The sequence below is a fragment of the Pleurodeles waltl genome, chromosome 4_2 (genome assembly GCF_031143425.1).
Source record: "Pleurodeles waltl isolate 20211129_DDA chromosome 4_2, aPleWal1.hap1.20221129, whole genome shotgun sequence".
Classification (NCBI taxonomy): domain Eukaryota; kingdom Metazoa; phylum Chordata; class Amphibia; order Caudata; family Salamandridae; genus Pleurodeles; species Pleurodeles waltl.
This window is the reverse complement of record NC_090443.1, coordinates 526,571,033-526,588,378: the sequence shown is the minus strand read 5'-3', so window position 1 is coordinate 526,588,378 and position 17,346 is coordinate 526,571,033. Positions and strand designations below refer to the sequence as shown.

General features: G+C 49.3%; 1 protein-coding gene across 1 annotated transcript in view; it reads right to left on the bottom strand.

Moving 5' to 3' along the window:
• The window catches only part of NMNAT2 (nicotinamide nucleotide adenylyltransferase 2), a 210,266-nt gene extending 206,049 nt beyond the window's left edge, over positions 1 to 4,217 (bottom strand). The window contains exon 1 of the mRNA XM_069232047.1: positions 4,090 to 4,217. Coding sequence (XP_069088148.1) covers positions 4,090 to 4,171 — 82 coding nt within the window. The 5' untranslated portion in view covers positions 4,172 to 4,217. The remainder of the gene's footprint in view (positions 1 to 4,089) is intronic.
• Between the last annotated feature and the right edge of the window lie 13,129 nt (positions 4,218 to 17,346).

Below are 17,346 nucleotides of genomic sequence, written 5' to 3'. Positions count from 1 at the left end.
GGGGTTTCCACAGTCCATACCACTGCCCTTTACCCCTTGAATAGACAGTGTATCTCAAATTCCATATCACTACTGCTATAGCCCTCAAAACCCGATGGTTGGAGCTACAAAATTCCAAAACCCTAGCTGCAGTTTTCCAAACACCGGGGCAGAGATTTCTACAATCTACCACTATCAGACCACCATACACTGCTCTAGATACCGCCACATTTCATTCCTCTGCTACTATCGCATCAAAGACATCTGGCCTCCCACATTCCACATCATCACCACCATAGCCCTTGGTAACATTATTACTGCCACATTCCTTACCACTGAAACTGCTTCCTGATGAAAAGTAGAGAATCCCAATTTCCACATCACTAGCCCAAACATCGACAACATAGGAACTTCCAAATTCTGTCCCCTGAAAACATAGGGAATCCCACTTCCCGTGTCACCGACACTATTCCTCCCCTGAGAAAACAGAGACTACAACATTCCAAATCACTGGCACTATCCACCTCACCCTAGGAAAACTACCACATTCTAAACCACTACCACTGTACATTGGGGCTTTTTCATTTCATTCCCCGAAAACACAGGGGCAGGATCGACAGAATTCCATACCCAAGCCACTACACCCTCAACCATCAAAAACACAGGCGCAGGAGCTATCACATGACAAGCCATAGACTATACCCCAAAAACACAGCGCCTCCCACATTCCACGCCCTTGCCACTATTACCCAGAACACTCATGAACTTCAACATTCCATCCCACGAAAACACAAACATTCCGTATCCCCTAATTCTGAAAACAAAGGGACTCCCTTATTCCATCTTGCTACATCAATTCCACTACCCTCCGAAAAGACGGGAGCTGGGACTTACATATCCCCAATCACTTCCACTATGTCTGTAAAAAAGAGCAGTAACTTTCACATCTCTAGTGTCACTATGCTCCCCGAAAACATAGAGCTGAGACTCCCACAATTCTTATCACTACACCATAATTTCAAAACTCCTGGCTTGGGATTCCCACCAATCCACTAACAGCAAGACCGAATCCTGCACGTTACCATTAACAGCTACCACCAAATACCCCAAAATTCCAGAGACGCTGAACATTCGATCCTGCTATCCCCTGCTTACCAAAAACCAAAAACAGCAGAACCTTATGTTTGTTCCTATTGTAAACAGACCCCCCACACAGGGCCAGGAAACCCATATTGCTTTCCACTACTATCACAAAAGGCAGTGGGTCTCTAAAAGGGGTGTGGCATAAACGGTGTCTGTGAGAAACCCCTACAAGAGTTGTAGCCTACGTAAGTAACAGCCTAATTAATGGCACATAGAGATCTGCGCCTCTCACCAGACACATCTTTATGGAAACGAGCAGGGATTGTCATATTTATCAGTTTATGGCACCACTGTCCTACGTCATAAGCAATAAAACAATGAAAATGAATCGGGAGTATCCTGGTTATTTTGCGGCAATGAAATAGCGACTTAGTACAAGGGACACTAACGGTGTTGACACAGTATGTTAGGCCATGGCACGTCAGTGGTAAACAACACTATCCGCCATGTTGTTTCGTCCCTGTGTCACAAAAGGTACTTTAGGTGACGCCTGTCGCTGGTCTAGCTTGCGCCATTAACGCGGGTGCAGATTTATTTTCTGTAGGATGCGAAGGACAAAAAAGGGAGCCCGTTTCAATGTATGTGTGTTTTTCACTTGAAGCACTGCCCCTACCTTTCATCACAAGAAAACCTGCGAAACATCCATATTTTACCCTACCATCAGACCTCGGTCAGGGAATTTTACATTCAGTCCTTCTACGACCAGACGCCACAAAACGCAGAAATACAAACTCTGTCGTCACCACACTACCCTGAAAGCACCACCATCAAAACTGCCCAACCCCAAATACATGGCAAGAGAGTATGACATTCGACCTGCTACTACAACCCACCAGCAGAGCCAAACAGTCCACCCTCCGACATCACGAACAGCAGACTTGAGCCTCGTCTGTAGAGCCTGTACACCCGGCTGCAGCTGTACTTGGGTGGGATGATGACCGCCGGTGTGATACTGAGGGATGCTGACAGCTTGGGGGATGCAGAGAGCCTGTGTTTTCTGCTGCGACGGTACATGAGTGAGATGCTGAGAGCCTGTGTGCTCTCATGTGGTGATACCCGGGAGGGATGCTGACAACTTGGGAGAAGAAGAGCTTGTAGGCTCTGCTGCGACGGTACATGGATGAGATGACGAGAGCCTGTGTGCCCCGATGTGGTGATACCTGAGAGGGATACTGACAGATTGGGGGGTGCAGAGACCTTGTATGTTCTGCTGCGATGGTACATGAGTGAGATGCTGTGAGCCTGTGTGCCCTGATGTAATGGTACCTGGGTGGGATAATGAGAGCCTGTTTGCTCTGTTGTGCTGATAGCAGGGAGGGGTGCTGAGAGCCTTATGTCCTGCAGTGATAGTACTTGAGTGGCAAATCGATAGCCTGCATGTCCTTCTGTGACGCTGCCTAAGAGGGATGGTGAGAGATTCCATGCCCTGCTGTGCTGATAGTGTGAGGGATGCTGACAGCCTTTGGTTCTTCTGTGACGGTGCCTGGTGGGATGCTGACAGCCTGTGTGCCCAGATGTACTTGTTTTGGAAGTGATGCTGATGTCCTTCTGTGATGATACCTAAGTGGGAAGCTGACAGTCTGTGTGTCCTGCTGTCATGGTGCCTAACTGGGATGGTGAGAGGCTCTGAGTCTGGCTGTGCTGATACTAGGAGGGATGGTGAGAGCCTGCATGGTCTGTTGTGCTGATACTAGGAGGGATGTTGACAGCATGTGTGTCCGGCTGTGCTGATTCTGGGATGGATGTTTAAAGCTTATGTGACCGGCTGTGCTTATACTGGGAGGGATGCTGACAGCCTGTGTGTCCGGCTGTGCTGATGCTGGGAGGGATGCTTAAATTTAGCCTGTGTGCCCAGCTGTACTGATACTGGGAGGGATACTGGCAGACGATGTGTTCTTCTGTGATAGTGCCTAGTGTGATTCTAATAGCCTCCGTGTCCTGCTGTGGTGATACTGGGAAGCCTGTGTGTCTGGCTGTGCTGATACTGGGAAGGATGGTGAAAGTCCGTATGCCCTGTTGTGCTGATACTTGGAAAGATGCTGACAGCCTGTATCTCCTACTGTGCCGATACTCGGAGGGATACTTACAGTCTGTGTCCGGCTGTGCTGATACTAGGAGGGATGCTGACAGCCTTTGTGTTCTTCTATGGTGGTGCCTGTTGGGATTCTAATAGCCTGTGTGTCCTCCTGTGCTGATACTGTGAGGGATGCTGACAGCCCGTAGGTCCTTCTGTGATGGTGCCTGTATCAGATGAAGGGACTCAGTATGCCTTGCTGGATCTTGGTTGGAGTCCTTGGAGCAGTATACCGTGCTATGCTGGTGACTAGGCAGAGCAAATGGAGCCTGTTTGCCCTGCTGTAATGACACCTGAGTGGGATGTATACATTCTTTATGGCCTGATGTACCGGTGCCTTTGAGGGATGCAGAGGGCCGGTAAACCCTACTGCGATGCTACCTGAGTCAGTGTGGAGAGCCTGCACGCCCCGCTGTGCTTGTACGAGTTGGGATGCAGAGAGTCCGTACTCTCAGCTGTGACAGTACCCGAGAAGGATGCTGTATATGTTCCTGTGTTCTACGTGGGCAGCTTGTAGGGCCGATGGGGGACGCGGGCAGCCTCTACGCTCTTCCGCGCTCGTACCTGTGTGGGATGCGAGGAGCCTAGTAGCCCTGCTTTATGTGTATGTGTAACACGCAGAGAGTCGGAATACCCTGCTGCGATGCTCCCTGGCTGCAGTGCCAGGAGCCCGTACGCCCCTCTGGCACAGACCGCGAGCTGGAACGGACGCAGGGAGGCTCCGAACCCCTCTGCGCTGGTACCCGAGCTGGGCAAGATGCTGCCCCACCTCCCCCTTCAGGGCCTGAGATGCAGCCGTACTCATAGCAACCTGCTGCCCACCGGCGCTTTCTGACTGAGCCGGGGGGATGGAGGCGCGGGGCGGGGGGAAACGGGGAAGGGCGCAGACTCACCGAACATCTGGATGTGGCCCTTGGTGATGGGGTTGAAGCTCCCGCAGGCCAGCAGGATAACGTGGGTCCTGTGCTCGCTCATGGCGCCGGCTCCTCTGTACCGACCGTCTGCAGAGGAGGCGAGGAGGGGCTGGAGACGCAGAACTCCCTCCCCGCCCTCCACCAGCCCTCCCACTGCCTGACTGGTGCCACAGGAGAGGCACTGAGCTCTGCCAGCACCAGGAGGGTCTCTTGGCCGGTGCAGGGCAAGGGTAGCTAGCAGCCAGCGCCGAGGAAAAACATGCACTAGCACAACCAGTGTAGGGCGACGGCAGTTCACAGCCAGTGATTAACAACCAGAGCGAGCAAGAGCAACTCACACCCAGTGCAGAATAAGGACAGCTCACACCTAGTAAATAACAACCTCTGCGAGCAGGATCAATTCACACACAGTGCAAAGCAAGGACAGCTCACCACAGAGAATAACAACCAGTGCAGAGCCAAGACAGCTCACACACAGTGAATAACAACCAGAGCAATCAAGAGCAACTCACACACAGTGCAGAGTAAGGACAGCTCACACACACTGATAACAACCAGTAAAGAGCAATGAGAGCTCACACACAGTGAATAACAACCAGAGCGAGCAAGAGCAACTCATACCCAGTGCAGAACAAGGACACCTCACATCTAATAAATAACAACAAGTGCGAGCAAGAACAACTCAGACTCAGTGCAGAGCAAGGACAGCTCACACACAGTGAATAACAACCAGTGAGCAGGAGCAACTCACACGCAGTGCAGAACAAGGACAGCTCACACCTACTAAATAACAACCAGTGCGAGCAAAAGCAATTCACACACAATGCAGAGCAAGGACAGCTCACACACAGTGAATAACAACCAGTGCAGAGCAAGGACAGCTCACACACAGTGAATAACAACCAGAGCGAGCAAGAGAAACTCACACACAGTGCAGAACAAGGACAGCTCACACCTAGTAAATAACAGCCAGTGCAAGCAAAAACAATTCACACACAGTGTAGAGCAAGGACAGCTCACCAAAGTGAATAACAACCAGTGCAGAGCAAGGACAGCTCACACACAGTGAATAACAACCAGAGCGAGCAAGAGCAACTCACACACAGTGCAGAACAAGGACAGCTCACACACAGTGAATAACAACCAGAGTGAATAAGGACAATCACGCACAGTGCAGACCAAGGACAGCTCACACACAGTGAATACCAACCAGAGCAAGCAAGAGCAACTCACACACAGTGAAGGGCAAGGACAGCTCACACAGAACACAGCAAGGACAGCTCACACATAGTGAATAACAACCACAGTGAGCAAGAGTAACTCACACACAGTGAATAACAACCAGAGCGAGCAAGAGCAATTCACACACAGTGCAGAGCAAATACACCTCACACACAGTGCAGAGCAAGGACAGGTCACACACAGTGAATAGCAACCATTGCAGAGCAAGTACAAGCTCACACACAGTGAATAACAACCAGAGTGAGCAAGAGAAACTCACACCCAGTGCAGAACAAGCACAGCTCACACCTAGTAAATAACAGCCAGTACAAGCAAAAACAATTCACACACAGTGTAGAGCAAGGACAGCTCACCACAGTGAATAACAACCAGTGCAGAGCAAGGACAGCTCACACACAGTGAATAACAACCAGAGCGAGCAAGAGCAACTCACACACAGTGCAGAACAAGGACAGCTCACACACAGTGAATAACAACCAGAGTGAATAAGGACAATCACGCACAGTGCAGACCAAGGACAGCTCACACACAGTGAATACCAACCAGAGCAAGCAAGAGCAACTCACACACAGTGAAGGGCAAGGAAAGCTCACACAGTACACAGCAAGGACAGCTCACACATAGTGAATAACAACCACAGTGAGCAAGAGTAACTCACACACAGTGAATAACAACCAGAGCGAGCAAGAGCAATTCACACACAGTACAGAGCAAATACACCTCACACACAGTGCAGAGCAAGGACAGGTCACACACAGTGAATAGCAACCAGTGCAGAGCAAGGACAAGCTCACACACAGTGAATAACAACCAGAGTGAGCAAGAGCAACTCACACCCAGTGCAGAACAAGGACAGCTCACACCTAGTAAATAACAGCCAGTGCAAGCAAAAACAATTCACACACAGTGTAGAGCAAGGACAGCTCACCACAGTGAATAACAACCAGTGCAGAGCCAAGACAGCTCACGCACAGTGAATAACAACTAGTGTGAGAAAGAGCAACTCACGCACAGTGCAGAACAAGGACAGCTCACACACAGTGAATATCAAACAGTGAAGAGCAAGGGCAGCTCACACACAGTGATAACAATCAGAGCGAGCAAGAGCAACTCACACACAGTGCAGAGCAAGGACAGCTAACACACATTGATAACCACCAGTGCAGAGCAAGGACAGCTCACACACACAGTGATAACAACCAGTGCAGAGAAAATACAGCTCACACACAGTGAATAACAACTAGGGCAAGCAAGAGCAACTCATACCCAGTGCAGAACAAGGACACTTCACATCTAATAAATAACAGCCAGTGCGAGCAAGAACAACTCAGACTCAGTGCAGAGCAAGGACAGCTCACACACAGTGAATAACAACCAGTGAGCAAGAGCAACTCACACACAGTGCAGAACAAGGACAGCTCACACCTAGCAAATAACAACCAGTGTAAGCAAAAGCAGTTCACACACAGTGCTAAGCAAGGAGAACTCACACACAGTGAATAACAACCACTGCAGAGCAAGGACGGCTCACACACGGGGAATAACAACCAGAGCGGCGAGCAAGAGCAACTCACACACAGTGCAGAACAAGGACAGCTCACACACAGTGAATAATAACCAGAGCGAGCAAGAGCAACTCCCACACAGTGCAGAACAAGGACAGCTCACACACAGTGAATAACAACCAGTGCGAGTAACGGTAATTCATGGACAGTGCAGAACAAGGACAGCTCACACACAGTGAATACCAGTCATAACGAGCAAGAGCAACTCACACACAGTGCAGGGCAAGGACAGCTCACACTGTGCAGAGCAAGCACAGCTCACACACAGTGAATAACAACCAGAGCGAGCAAGAGCAATCCACACACAGTGCAGAGCAAACACACCTCACACACAGTGCAGAGCAAGGACAGCTCACACACAATGAATAGCAACCAGTGCAGAGCAAGGACAAGCTCACACACAGTGAATGACAACCAGAGTGAGCAAGAGCAACTCACACCCAGTGCAGAACAAGGACAGCTCACAACTAGTAAATAACAACCAGTGCAAGCAAAAGCAATTCACACACAGTACAGAGGAAGGACAGATCAAACACAGTGAATATCAAACAGTGCAGAGCAAGGACAGCTCACACACAGTGAATAACAACTAGAGTTAGCAAGAACAACTCACACACAGTGCAGAACAAGGACAGCTCACACACAGTGAATAACAACCAGTGCGAGTAACGGTAATTCATGGACAGTGCAGAACAAGGACAGCTCACACACAGTGAATACCAATCATAACGAGCAAGAGCAACTCACACACAGTGCAGGGCAAGGACAGCTCACACTGTGCAGAGCAAACACACCTCACACACAGTGCAGAGCAAGGACAGCTCACACACAATGAATAGCAACCAGTGCAGAGCAAGGACAAGCTCACACACAGTGAATGACAACCAGAGTGAGCAAGAGCAACTCACACCCAGTGCAGAACAAGGACAGCTCACAACTAGTAAATAACAACCAGTGCAAGCAAAAGCAAGTCACACACAGTACAGAGGAAGGACAGATCAAACACAGTGAATATCAAACAGTGCAGAGCAAGGACAGCTCACACACAGTGAATAACAACTAGAGTGAGCAAGAACAACTCACACACAGTGCAGAGCAAGGACAGCTTCAACACATTGAATAACAACCAGAGCGAGCGAGAGCAACTCACACACAGTGAATAACAACAAGGGCGAGCAAGAGCAACTCACACACAGTGCAGAGCAAAGACAGCTCACACCGTGAATAAAACCACAGCGAGCGAGAGCAACCCACACACATGCAGAGTAAGGACAGCTCACACATTGTGAATAACAACCAGAGTGAGCAAGAGCAATTCACACAAAGTGCAGAACAAGAACAACTCACACCTAGTAAATAACAACCAGTGCCAGCAAAAGCAATTCACACACGGTGCAGAGCAAGGACAGCTCACCACAGTGAATTACAATCAGTGCACACCAAGCACAGCTGACACACAGTGATTAACAACCAGGGCAGAGCAAGGACAGCTGACACACAGTGAATAACAGCCAGAGCTAGCAAGAGCAACTCACACACAGTGAATAACAACCAGAGCGAGCTAGAGTAACTCACACACAGTGAATAACAACCAGAGCGAGCAAGAGCAATTCACAAAGTGCCGAGCAAATACACCTCACACACAGTGCCGAGCAAGGACTGCTCACATGGTGAATAAAAACCAGTGCAGAGCAAGGACAGCTCACACACAGTGAATAACAACCAGAGCGAGCAAGAGCAACTCTCACACAGTGGATAACAACCAGAGTGAGCAAGAGCAACTCACACACAGTGCAGAGCAAGGGCAGCTCACACTAAGCAAATAACAGCCGGTGAAGAGCAAGGACAGTTCACACTTAGTGCAGAGCAAGGACAGATCACACACAGTGAATAACAAAAAGAGTGAGCAAGACCAACTCACACACAGTGCATGACACGGACAGCTCACACCTAGGAAATAACAACCAGTATGAGCAAAAGCAATTCACACACAGTGCAGAGCAAGGACAGCTCACCACAGTGAGTAACAAGTAGTGCAGACCAAGCACATCTCACACACAGTGAATAACAACCAGGGCAGAACAAAGACAGCTGACACACAGTGAATAGAAACCAGAGCTAGCAAGAGCAACTCACACACAGTGAATAACAACCAGAGCAAGCAAGAGTAAGTCACACACAGTGAATGACAACTAGAGCAAGCAAGAGAAATTCACACAGTGCAGAGCAAATACACCTCACACACAGTGCAGAGCAAGGACAGCTCACACGCAGTGAATAGCAACCATTGCAGAGCAAGTACAAGCTCACACACAGTGAATAACAACCAGAGTGAGCAAGAGAAACTCACACCCAGTGCAGAACAAGCACAGCTCACACCTAGTAAATAACAGCCAGTACAAGCAAAAACAATTCACACACAGTGTAGAGCAAGGACAGCTCACCACAGTGAATAACAACCAGTGCAGAGCAAGGACAGCTCACACACAGTGAATAACAACCAGAGCGAGCAAGAGCAACTCACACACAGTGCAGAACAAGGACAGCTCACACACAGTGAATAACAACCAGAGTGAATAAGGACAATCACGCACAGTGCAGACCAAGGACAGCTCACACACAGTGAATACCAACCAGAGCAAGCAAGAGCAACTCACACACAGTGAAGGGCAAGGACAGCTCACACAGTACACAGCAAGGACAGCTCACACATAGTGAATAACAACCACAGTGAGCAAGAGTAACTCACACACAGTGAATAACAACCAGAGCGAGCAAGAGCAATTCACACACAGTACAGAGCAAATACACCTCACACACAGTGCAGAGCAAGGACAGGTCACACACAGTGAATAGCAACCAGTGCAGAGCAAGGACAAGCTCACACACAGTGAATAACAACCAGAGTGAGCAAGAGCAACTCACACCCAGTGCAGAACAAGGACAGCTCACACCTAGTAAATAACAGCCAGTGCAAGCAAAAACAATTCACACACAGTGTAGAGCAAGGACAGCTCACCACAGTGAATAACAACCAGTGCAGAGCCAAGACAGCTCACGCACAGTGAATAACAACTAGTGTGAGAAAGAGCAACTCACGCACAGTGCAGAACAAGGACAGCTCACACACAGTGAATATCAAACAGTGAAGAGCAAGGGCAGCTCACACACAGTGATAACAACCAGAGCGAGCAAGAGCAACTCACACACAGTGCAGAGCAAGGACAGCTAACACACATTGATAACCACCAGTGCAGAGCAAGGACAGCTCACACACACAGTGATAACAACCAGTGCAGAGAAAATACAGCTCACACACAGTGAATAACAACTAGGGCAAGCAAGAGCAACTCATACCCAGTGCAGAACAAGGACACTTCACATCTAATAAATAACAGCCAGTGCGAGCAAGAACAACTCAGACTCAGTGCAGAGCAAGGACAGCTCACACACAGTGAATAACAACCAGTGAGCAAGAGCAACTCACACACAGTGCAGAACAAGGACAGCTCACACCTAGCAAATAACAACCAGTGTAAGCAAAAGCAGTTCACACACAGTGCTAAGCAAGGAGAACTCACACACAGTGAATAACAACCACTGCAGAGCAAGGACGGCTCACACACGGGGAATAACAACCAGAGCGGCGAGCAAGAGCAACTCACACACAGTGCAGAACAAGGACAGCTCACACACAGTGAATAATAACCAGAGCGAGCAAGAGCAACTCCCACACAGTGCAGAACAAGGACAGCTCACACACAGTGAATAACAACCAGTGCGAGTAACGGTAATTCATGGACAGTGCAGAACAAGGACAGCTCACACACAGTGAATACCAATCATAACGAGCAAGAGCAACTCACACACAGTGCAGGGCAAGGACAGCTCACACTGTGCAGAGCAAGCACAGCTCACACACAGTGAATAACAACCAGAGCGAGCAAGAGCAATCCACACACAGTGCAGAGCAAACACACCTCACACACAGTGCAGAGCAAGGACAGCTCACACACAATGAATAGCAACCAGTGCAGAGCAAGGACAAGCTCACACACAGTGAATGACAACCAGAGTGAGCAAGAGCAACTCACACCCAGTGCAGAACAAGGACAGCTCACAACTAGTAAATAACAACCAGTGCAAGCAAAAGCAATTCACACACAGTACAGAGGAAGGACAGATCAAACACAGTGAATATCAAACAGTGCAGAGCAAGGACAGCTCACACACAGTGAATAACAACTAGAGTTAGCAAGAACAACTCACACACAGTGCAGAACAAGGACAGCTCACACACAGTGAATAACAACCAGTGCGAGTAACGGTAATTCATGGACAGTGCAGAACAAGGACAGCTCACACACAGTGAATACCAATCATAACGAGCAAGAGCAACTCACACACAGTGCAGGGCAAGGACAGCTCACACTGTGCAGAGCAAACACACCTCACACACAGTGCAGAGCAAGGACAGCTCACACACAATGAATAGCAACCAGTGCAGAGCAAGGACAAGCTCACACACAGTGAATGACAACCAGAGTGAGCAAGAGCAACTCACACCCAGTGCAGAACAAGGACAGCTCACAACTAGTAAATAACAACCAGTGCAAGCAAAAGCAAGTCACACACAGTACAGAGGAAGGACAGATCAAACACAGTGAATATCAAACAGTGCAGAGCAAGGACAGCTCACACACAGTGAATAACAACTAGAGTGAGCAAGAACAACTCACACACAGTGCAGAGCAAGGACAGCTTCAACACATTGAATAACAACCAGAGCGAGCGAGAGCAACTCACACACAGTGAATAACAACAAGGGCGAGCAAGAGCAACTCACACACAGTGCAGAGCAAAGACAGCTCACACCGTGAATAAAACCACAGCGAGCAAGAGCAACCCACACACATGCAGAGTAAGGACAGCTCACACATTGTGAATAACAACCAGAGTGAGCAAGAGCAATTCACACAAAGTGCAGAACAAGAACAACTCACACCTAGTAAATAACAACCAGTGCCAGCAAAAGCAATTCACACACGGTGCAGAGCAAGGACAGCTCACCACAGTGAATTACAATCAGTGCACACCAAGCACAGCTGACACACAGTGATTAACAACCAGGGCAGAGCAAGGACAGCTGACACACAGTGAATAACAGCCAGAGCTAGCAAGAGCAACTCACACACAGTGAATAACAACCAGAGCGAGCTAGAGTAACTCACACACAGTGAATAACAACCAGAGCGAGCAAGAGCAATTCACAAAGTGCCGAGCAAATACACCTCACACACAGTGCCGAGCAAGGACTGCTCACATGGTGAATAAAAACCAGTGCAGAGCAAGGACAGCTCACACACAGTGAATAACAACCAGAGCGAGCAAGAGCAACTCTCACACAGTGGATAACAACCAGAGTGAGCAAGAGCAACTCACACACAGTGCAGAGCAAGGGCAGCTCACACTAAGCAAATAACAGCCGGTGAAGAGCAAGGACAGTTCACACTTAGTGCAGAGCAAGGACAGATCACACACAGTGAATAACAAAAAGAGTGAGCAAGACCAACTCACACACAGTGCATGACACGGACAGCTCACACCTAGGAAATAACAACCAGTATGAGCAAAAGCAATTCACACACAGTGCAGAGCAAGGACAGCTCACCACAGTGAGTAACAAGTAGTGCAGACCAAGCACATTTCACACACAGTGAATAACAACCAGGGCAGAACAAAGACAGCTGACACACAGTGAATAGAAACCAGAGCTAGCAAGAGCAACTCACACACAGTGAATAACAACCAGAGCAAGCAAGAGTAAGTCACACACAGTGAATGACAACTAGAGCAAGCAAGAGAAATTCACACAGTGCAGAGCAAATACACCTCACACACAGTGCAGAGCAAGGACAGCTCACACGCAGTGAATAACAACCATTGCAGAGCAAGGACAGCTCGCACATAGTGAAAAACAACTGGACCAAGCAAGGATAGCTCACACAGTGAATAATAACCAATGAAGAGCAGGGACAGCTCACACTCAGTGCAGAGCAAGGACAGATCCCACATAGTGAATAACAACCAGCAAAGAGCAATGACAGCTCACACACAGTGAATAACAAGCACTGGCAAAGCCAATAGGTCTCACCTATACGAGAGATATTGGCTTTGGCAATGTGTTTTGCCATGTTGTACACCAGTGTGGCTGCTGTTTAGCATGGGTAAATGTTGGTGGCATGGAGTGTCAGAGTGGAATGGGGGAGTAAAGTTTTGTACAGTGGATTTATTGGAATGTTGTAAAGTGGAGTAGAAGGAGTAAAGTGTTGTAGAGTTGAGTAGAGGGGAGTAGAGTTCAGTGACAGTGAGTATTGTAGAGTGGGGTGGAGTGGGTTGGAGTGGACTGAGGTAGTGGGGTGGATTGTATTGGAGTAGAGTGGGGAAGATTGAGTGGACTGGGGTGGAGTGATGTGAGGTGGACTGGATTGGAGTGGGGTGGATTGAAATGGGATGAGGTGGAAGGGATTGAGATGGATTCAAGTGGGGTGGATTAGATTGGACTGAGGTGGGTGGTTTGGATTGGGGTGATATGGCTTGGGTGGTTTGAATTGGGGCCAGGTGGATTGGATTGGGGTGGTGTAAATTGGACTGAGCTTGATTAGGGTGGATTGGATTGGAGTAGGGTGGATAAGACTGGTGTGGGGTGGACTGGATTGTAGTGGGGCGAATTGGGTTTGAGTGGGGTGGATTGGATTGGGAGGAGGTGAGGCGGATTGGAGTGGGGACGATTACTTTGGATTGAAATGGGAGGTTTGTGATGGGAGTGGGCCAGGGTGGACTGGTGCAGGTTGGAGTGGGGCACACTGTTTTGACATAAAGTGGGGCAGATTTAAGTGGGGCACATTGAAATGGATTGGAGTGGGGCAGCTTGTTTTGGATTGAAGTGGGGCAGAATTTTTAAGATTGGAGTGGGGCAGATTGCTTTGGATTCGAGTGGGGCAGATTGTTTTAGATTGGAGTCTGGCAGATTGGTTAGGAGAGGGACAGTTTGCTGTAGAGTGGGGCAAATTGTTTTGGATTGAAGTGAGGTAGATTGTTTTGGACTGGAAAGAGGTTGATTGGAGTGGTGTGGTTTGGAGTGGGACAGATTGCTTTGGATTGGATTGGGCAGACTGGGGAGGGGCATATTGTTTTGGATTGAGTGGGGCAGATTGTATTAGGTTGAAATGGGGAGGATTGCATTGGTGTAGGGTGAATTAGATGGGAGTGGGGTGGATTAGAGTGGGGTGCATTGTGATGGAGTGGGGTGGATCGGATTGGGGTAAAGTGGATTGGATTGGAGTGGGGTGTATTGTTTAGAATTAGAGGGGGCAGATTGGAGTGGAGTGGATTGGAGTGGGACGGTCGGGACAAATTGTTTTGGATTGGAGAGAGGCAGATAGGAGTTAGGCAGATTGTTATGGAATAAAGCAGGGCAGAATGGAGTGAAGTGGACTGGAGTGGGGCAAATTGTTTGGATTGGAGCAGGGCAGATTGTTTTGGATTGCAGTGGGGCAGATTGAAGTAGGGAATATTGTTTTGAATTGGAGTGCAGCAGATTGCAGTGGGGTAGACTATTTTGGATTGGGGAAGATTGTTTTGTATTGGAGTAGGGCAGACTGGAGTGGGGCAGATTTGAGTGGGGCAGATTCGAGTGAGACACATTGTTCTGGATTAAAGTGGGGCAGGTTGGAGTGAGGTGGACTGGAGTGGGGCAGACTGTTTTAGATTGCAGTGGGGGAGATTATTTTGGATTGCTGTGGGGCACAGTGGAGTGGGGCAAATCGATTTGGATTGGAGTGCAGCAGATTGCAGTGGGACAGACTGTTTTGGATTGGGGCAGATTGTATTTTATTGGAGTGGGGCTGATTGGAGTAGGGTAAACGAGAGAGGGGCATATTGCTTTGGATTGGAGCAGGGCATTTTGTGTTGGACTGGAGTGGGACAGATTGTTTTTAATTGGAGTGGGGCAATTTTCTTTTGGAGTGGTGCAGATTGTTTTGGATTAAAGTAGGTCAATTGTAGTGCAACAGATTAGATTGGAGTGGGTTAGGAGGAATGGAGTTGGGTGGGTTTGACTGGATTGGTGTGAGTGGTTTGGATTGGAGTGGGGTGGATTGTAGTAGGGTCAATTGGGGTGTACTGCATGATTATGGCCCTCATTCTGACCCTGGCGGTCGGCGGAGAGACGGCGGTCGGACCGCGAACAGACCGGCGGTATTAAAAATGGCATTCTGACCGCGGCGGTCCCCGCCGCGACCGACCGCTACTTCTCCACTCCGACCGCCACGGCGGTCATGACCGCGGGGCTGGAGTTTGCGCACTCCGGCCCGGCGGTCGTCCCAAGACCGACAAGGGTATTATGACCCTGCCTACCGCCGCGGTTTCTTGCGAGCGGGAACCGCCGTGCGAACCATGGCGGTAAGCACTATCGGGGCCAGGGAATTCCTTCCCTGGCACTGATAGGGGTCTCCCCCACCCCCCACTACCCACCCGAGTCCTCCCCCCACACCCTCCACCCCCCTGCAACCCCCCAGAGGTGGTACGAACCCCCTCCCCACCCCCACCCCGACATGCACATACATGCACCCCGACATGCACACACCCCCAACATGCACATATACACACCCCCTACACACACATACACAACGGGGACACATACCCGCACACATACATGCCGACATGCGCACCTGCCGAACAGCACACATTACCCATAGACACAGCAGCACCCCCCGCCCGAATACACGCACTCACACACCCCCTCTACACACTCACACGCACACCCCCATGCACGCACACATCACACAACACCCCCCCACCCCCTCCCCTCACGGACGATCAACTTACCTTGTGCGTTGGTCCTCCGGGAGGCGACGGGAGCCATAGGGACGTGACCGCCAACAGAAGACCGCCAACAGAAGACCGCCACACAGAAATGTGGGTCGTAATTCTGTGGGCGGTGTTCTGCTGGCGTGGCGGTGGAGGTTGACCAGTCTCCACTTTCCCGCCGACCGCCAGTGTGGCTGCTGGCGGTTTTCCGGCGGAACGCTCCCAGCGGTCAGAATGCGCACAGCGGCACACCGCCGCGGTCGGCGGTCTTCACCGCGGCGGTAACTCAGCGGTCTTGCGAAAAGACCGCCAAGGTCAGAATGAGGGCCTATGTGTTAAAGTATCATTTAATAAATTACGCATATTAAAGTAACTTCGCATTGCATTATTTTGAACAAGATAATCTTTTGAGAAGAGCGTCTATGAGCAAAAACAAACTAAAACATGAGTGGAAAGTGAAAAAAGACAACTTGGCAAAATGAAAGAAAGTTAGCTGTAAAAAAAAATGCAATTTTGTTTGTCCTGCTGGGCACATTTTTGCCAGTCACAAGCCTTCTGTTTGCAGGGCACTAGAAGTTAAAAAGAACAAAATAGTACCTCAATCACGTCGGGAGCAGAGGACGGGCACTGATTAACTTGAATCAATCAGTGCTTGGTCCCTGTGCCACAGAGAGGAATGGAAATGACACCAGACCTCAAGTGGACAAATTATGAGGCTGTAAAGAAGAGTGCCACGCAAGCCCACAAATGGTGAGTGACAGGCGGGCTCCAACTCCCAAGCGAGACGCGTGCGCTAGCGCATGCACATACAAGCTTGTCCCTAAAAACCAGTGCAGAACAAGGACAGTTCACACACAGTGAATAAAAGCCAGTGAAGAGCACGGGCAGCTCACACACAGTGAAGAACAATCAGTGAAGAGCACGGGCAGCTCACACACAGTGCAGAGCAAAGGAAGCTCAAACCTAGTGAATACCAACAACCATTGCAAGCAAGAGCAACTCACCCCCAGTGAATAACAATCAGTGCAGAGCAAAGACAGCTCACACACCATCAACAACTCACACACAGTGTAGAGCAAGAGGAGCTCACATCTTGTCAATAACAATCAGTGCGGAGCAAAGACAGCTCACACTCCATCAACAACTTAAAACTATTGTGAATCAAGAGAACTCACAACTAGTACAGAGCAAGGGCAGCTCACACCAAGCGAATAACAACCAGTAAAGAGCAAGGACAACTAACACTCACTACAGAGCAAGGACAGCTTTCACCTAGTGAATAACAAGCAGTGCAGCGTAAGGACAGCTCACAACTAGTGAATGACAAGCAGTGCAGCGCAAGGACAGCTCACACCTAACGAATAACAACTAACGGAAGAAAGAACAACTCACACCCAGGGCAGAGCAAGGGCAGGTCACACCTAGTGAATAACAACCAGTGAAGAGCAATGGTAACTCAATCTCACTGAATACAACCAGTGCTAACAAGGGCAATTCACACCCAGTGTCGATCAAGGTCAACTCACACCTAGTGCAGTGGTTCTTAGCTGTGGTCCAG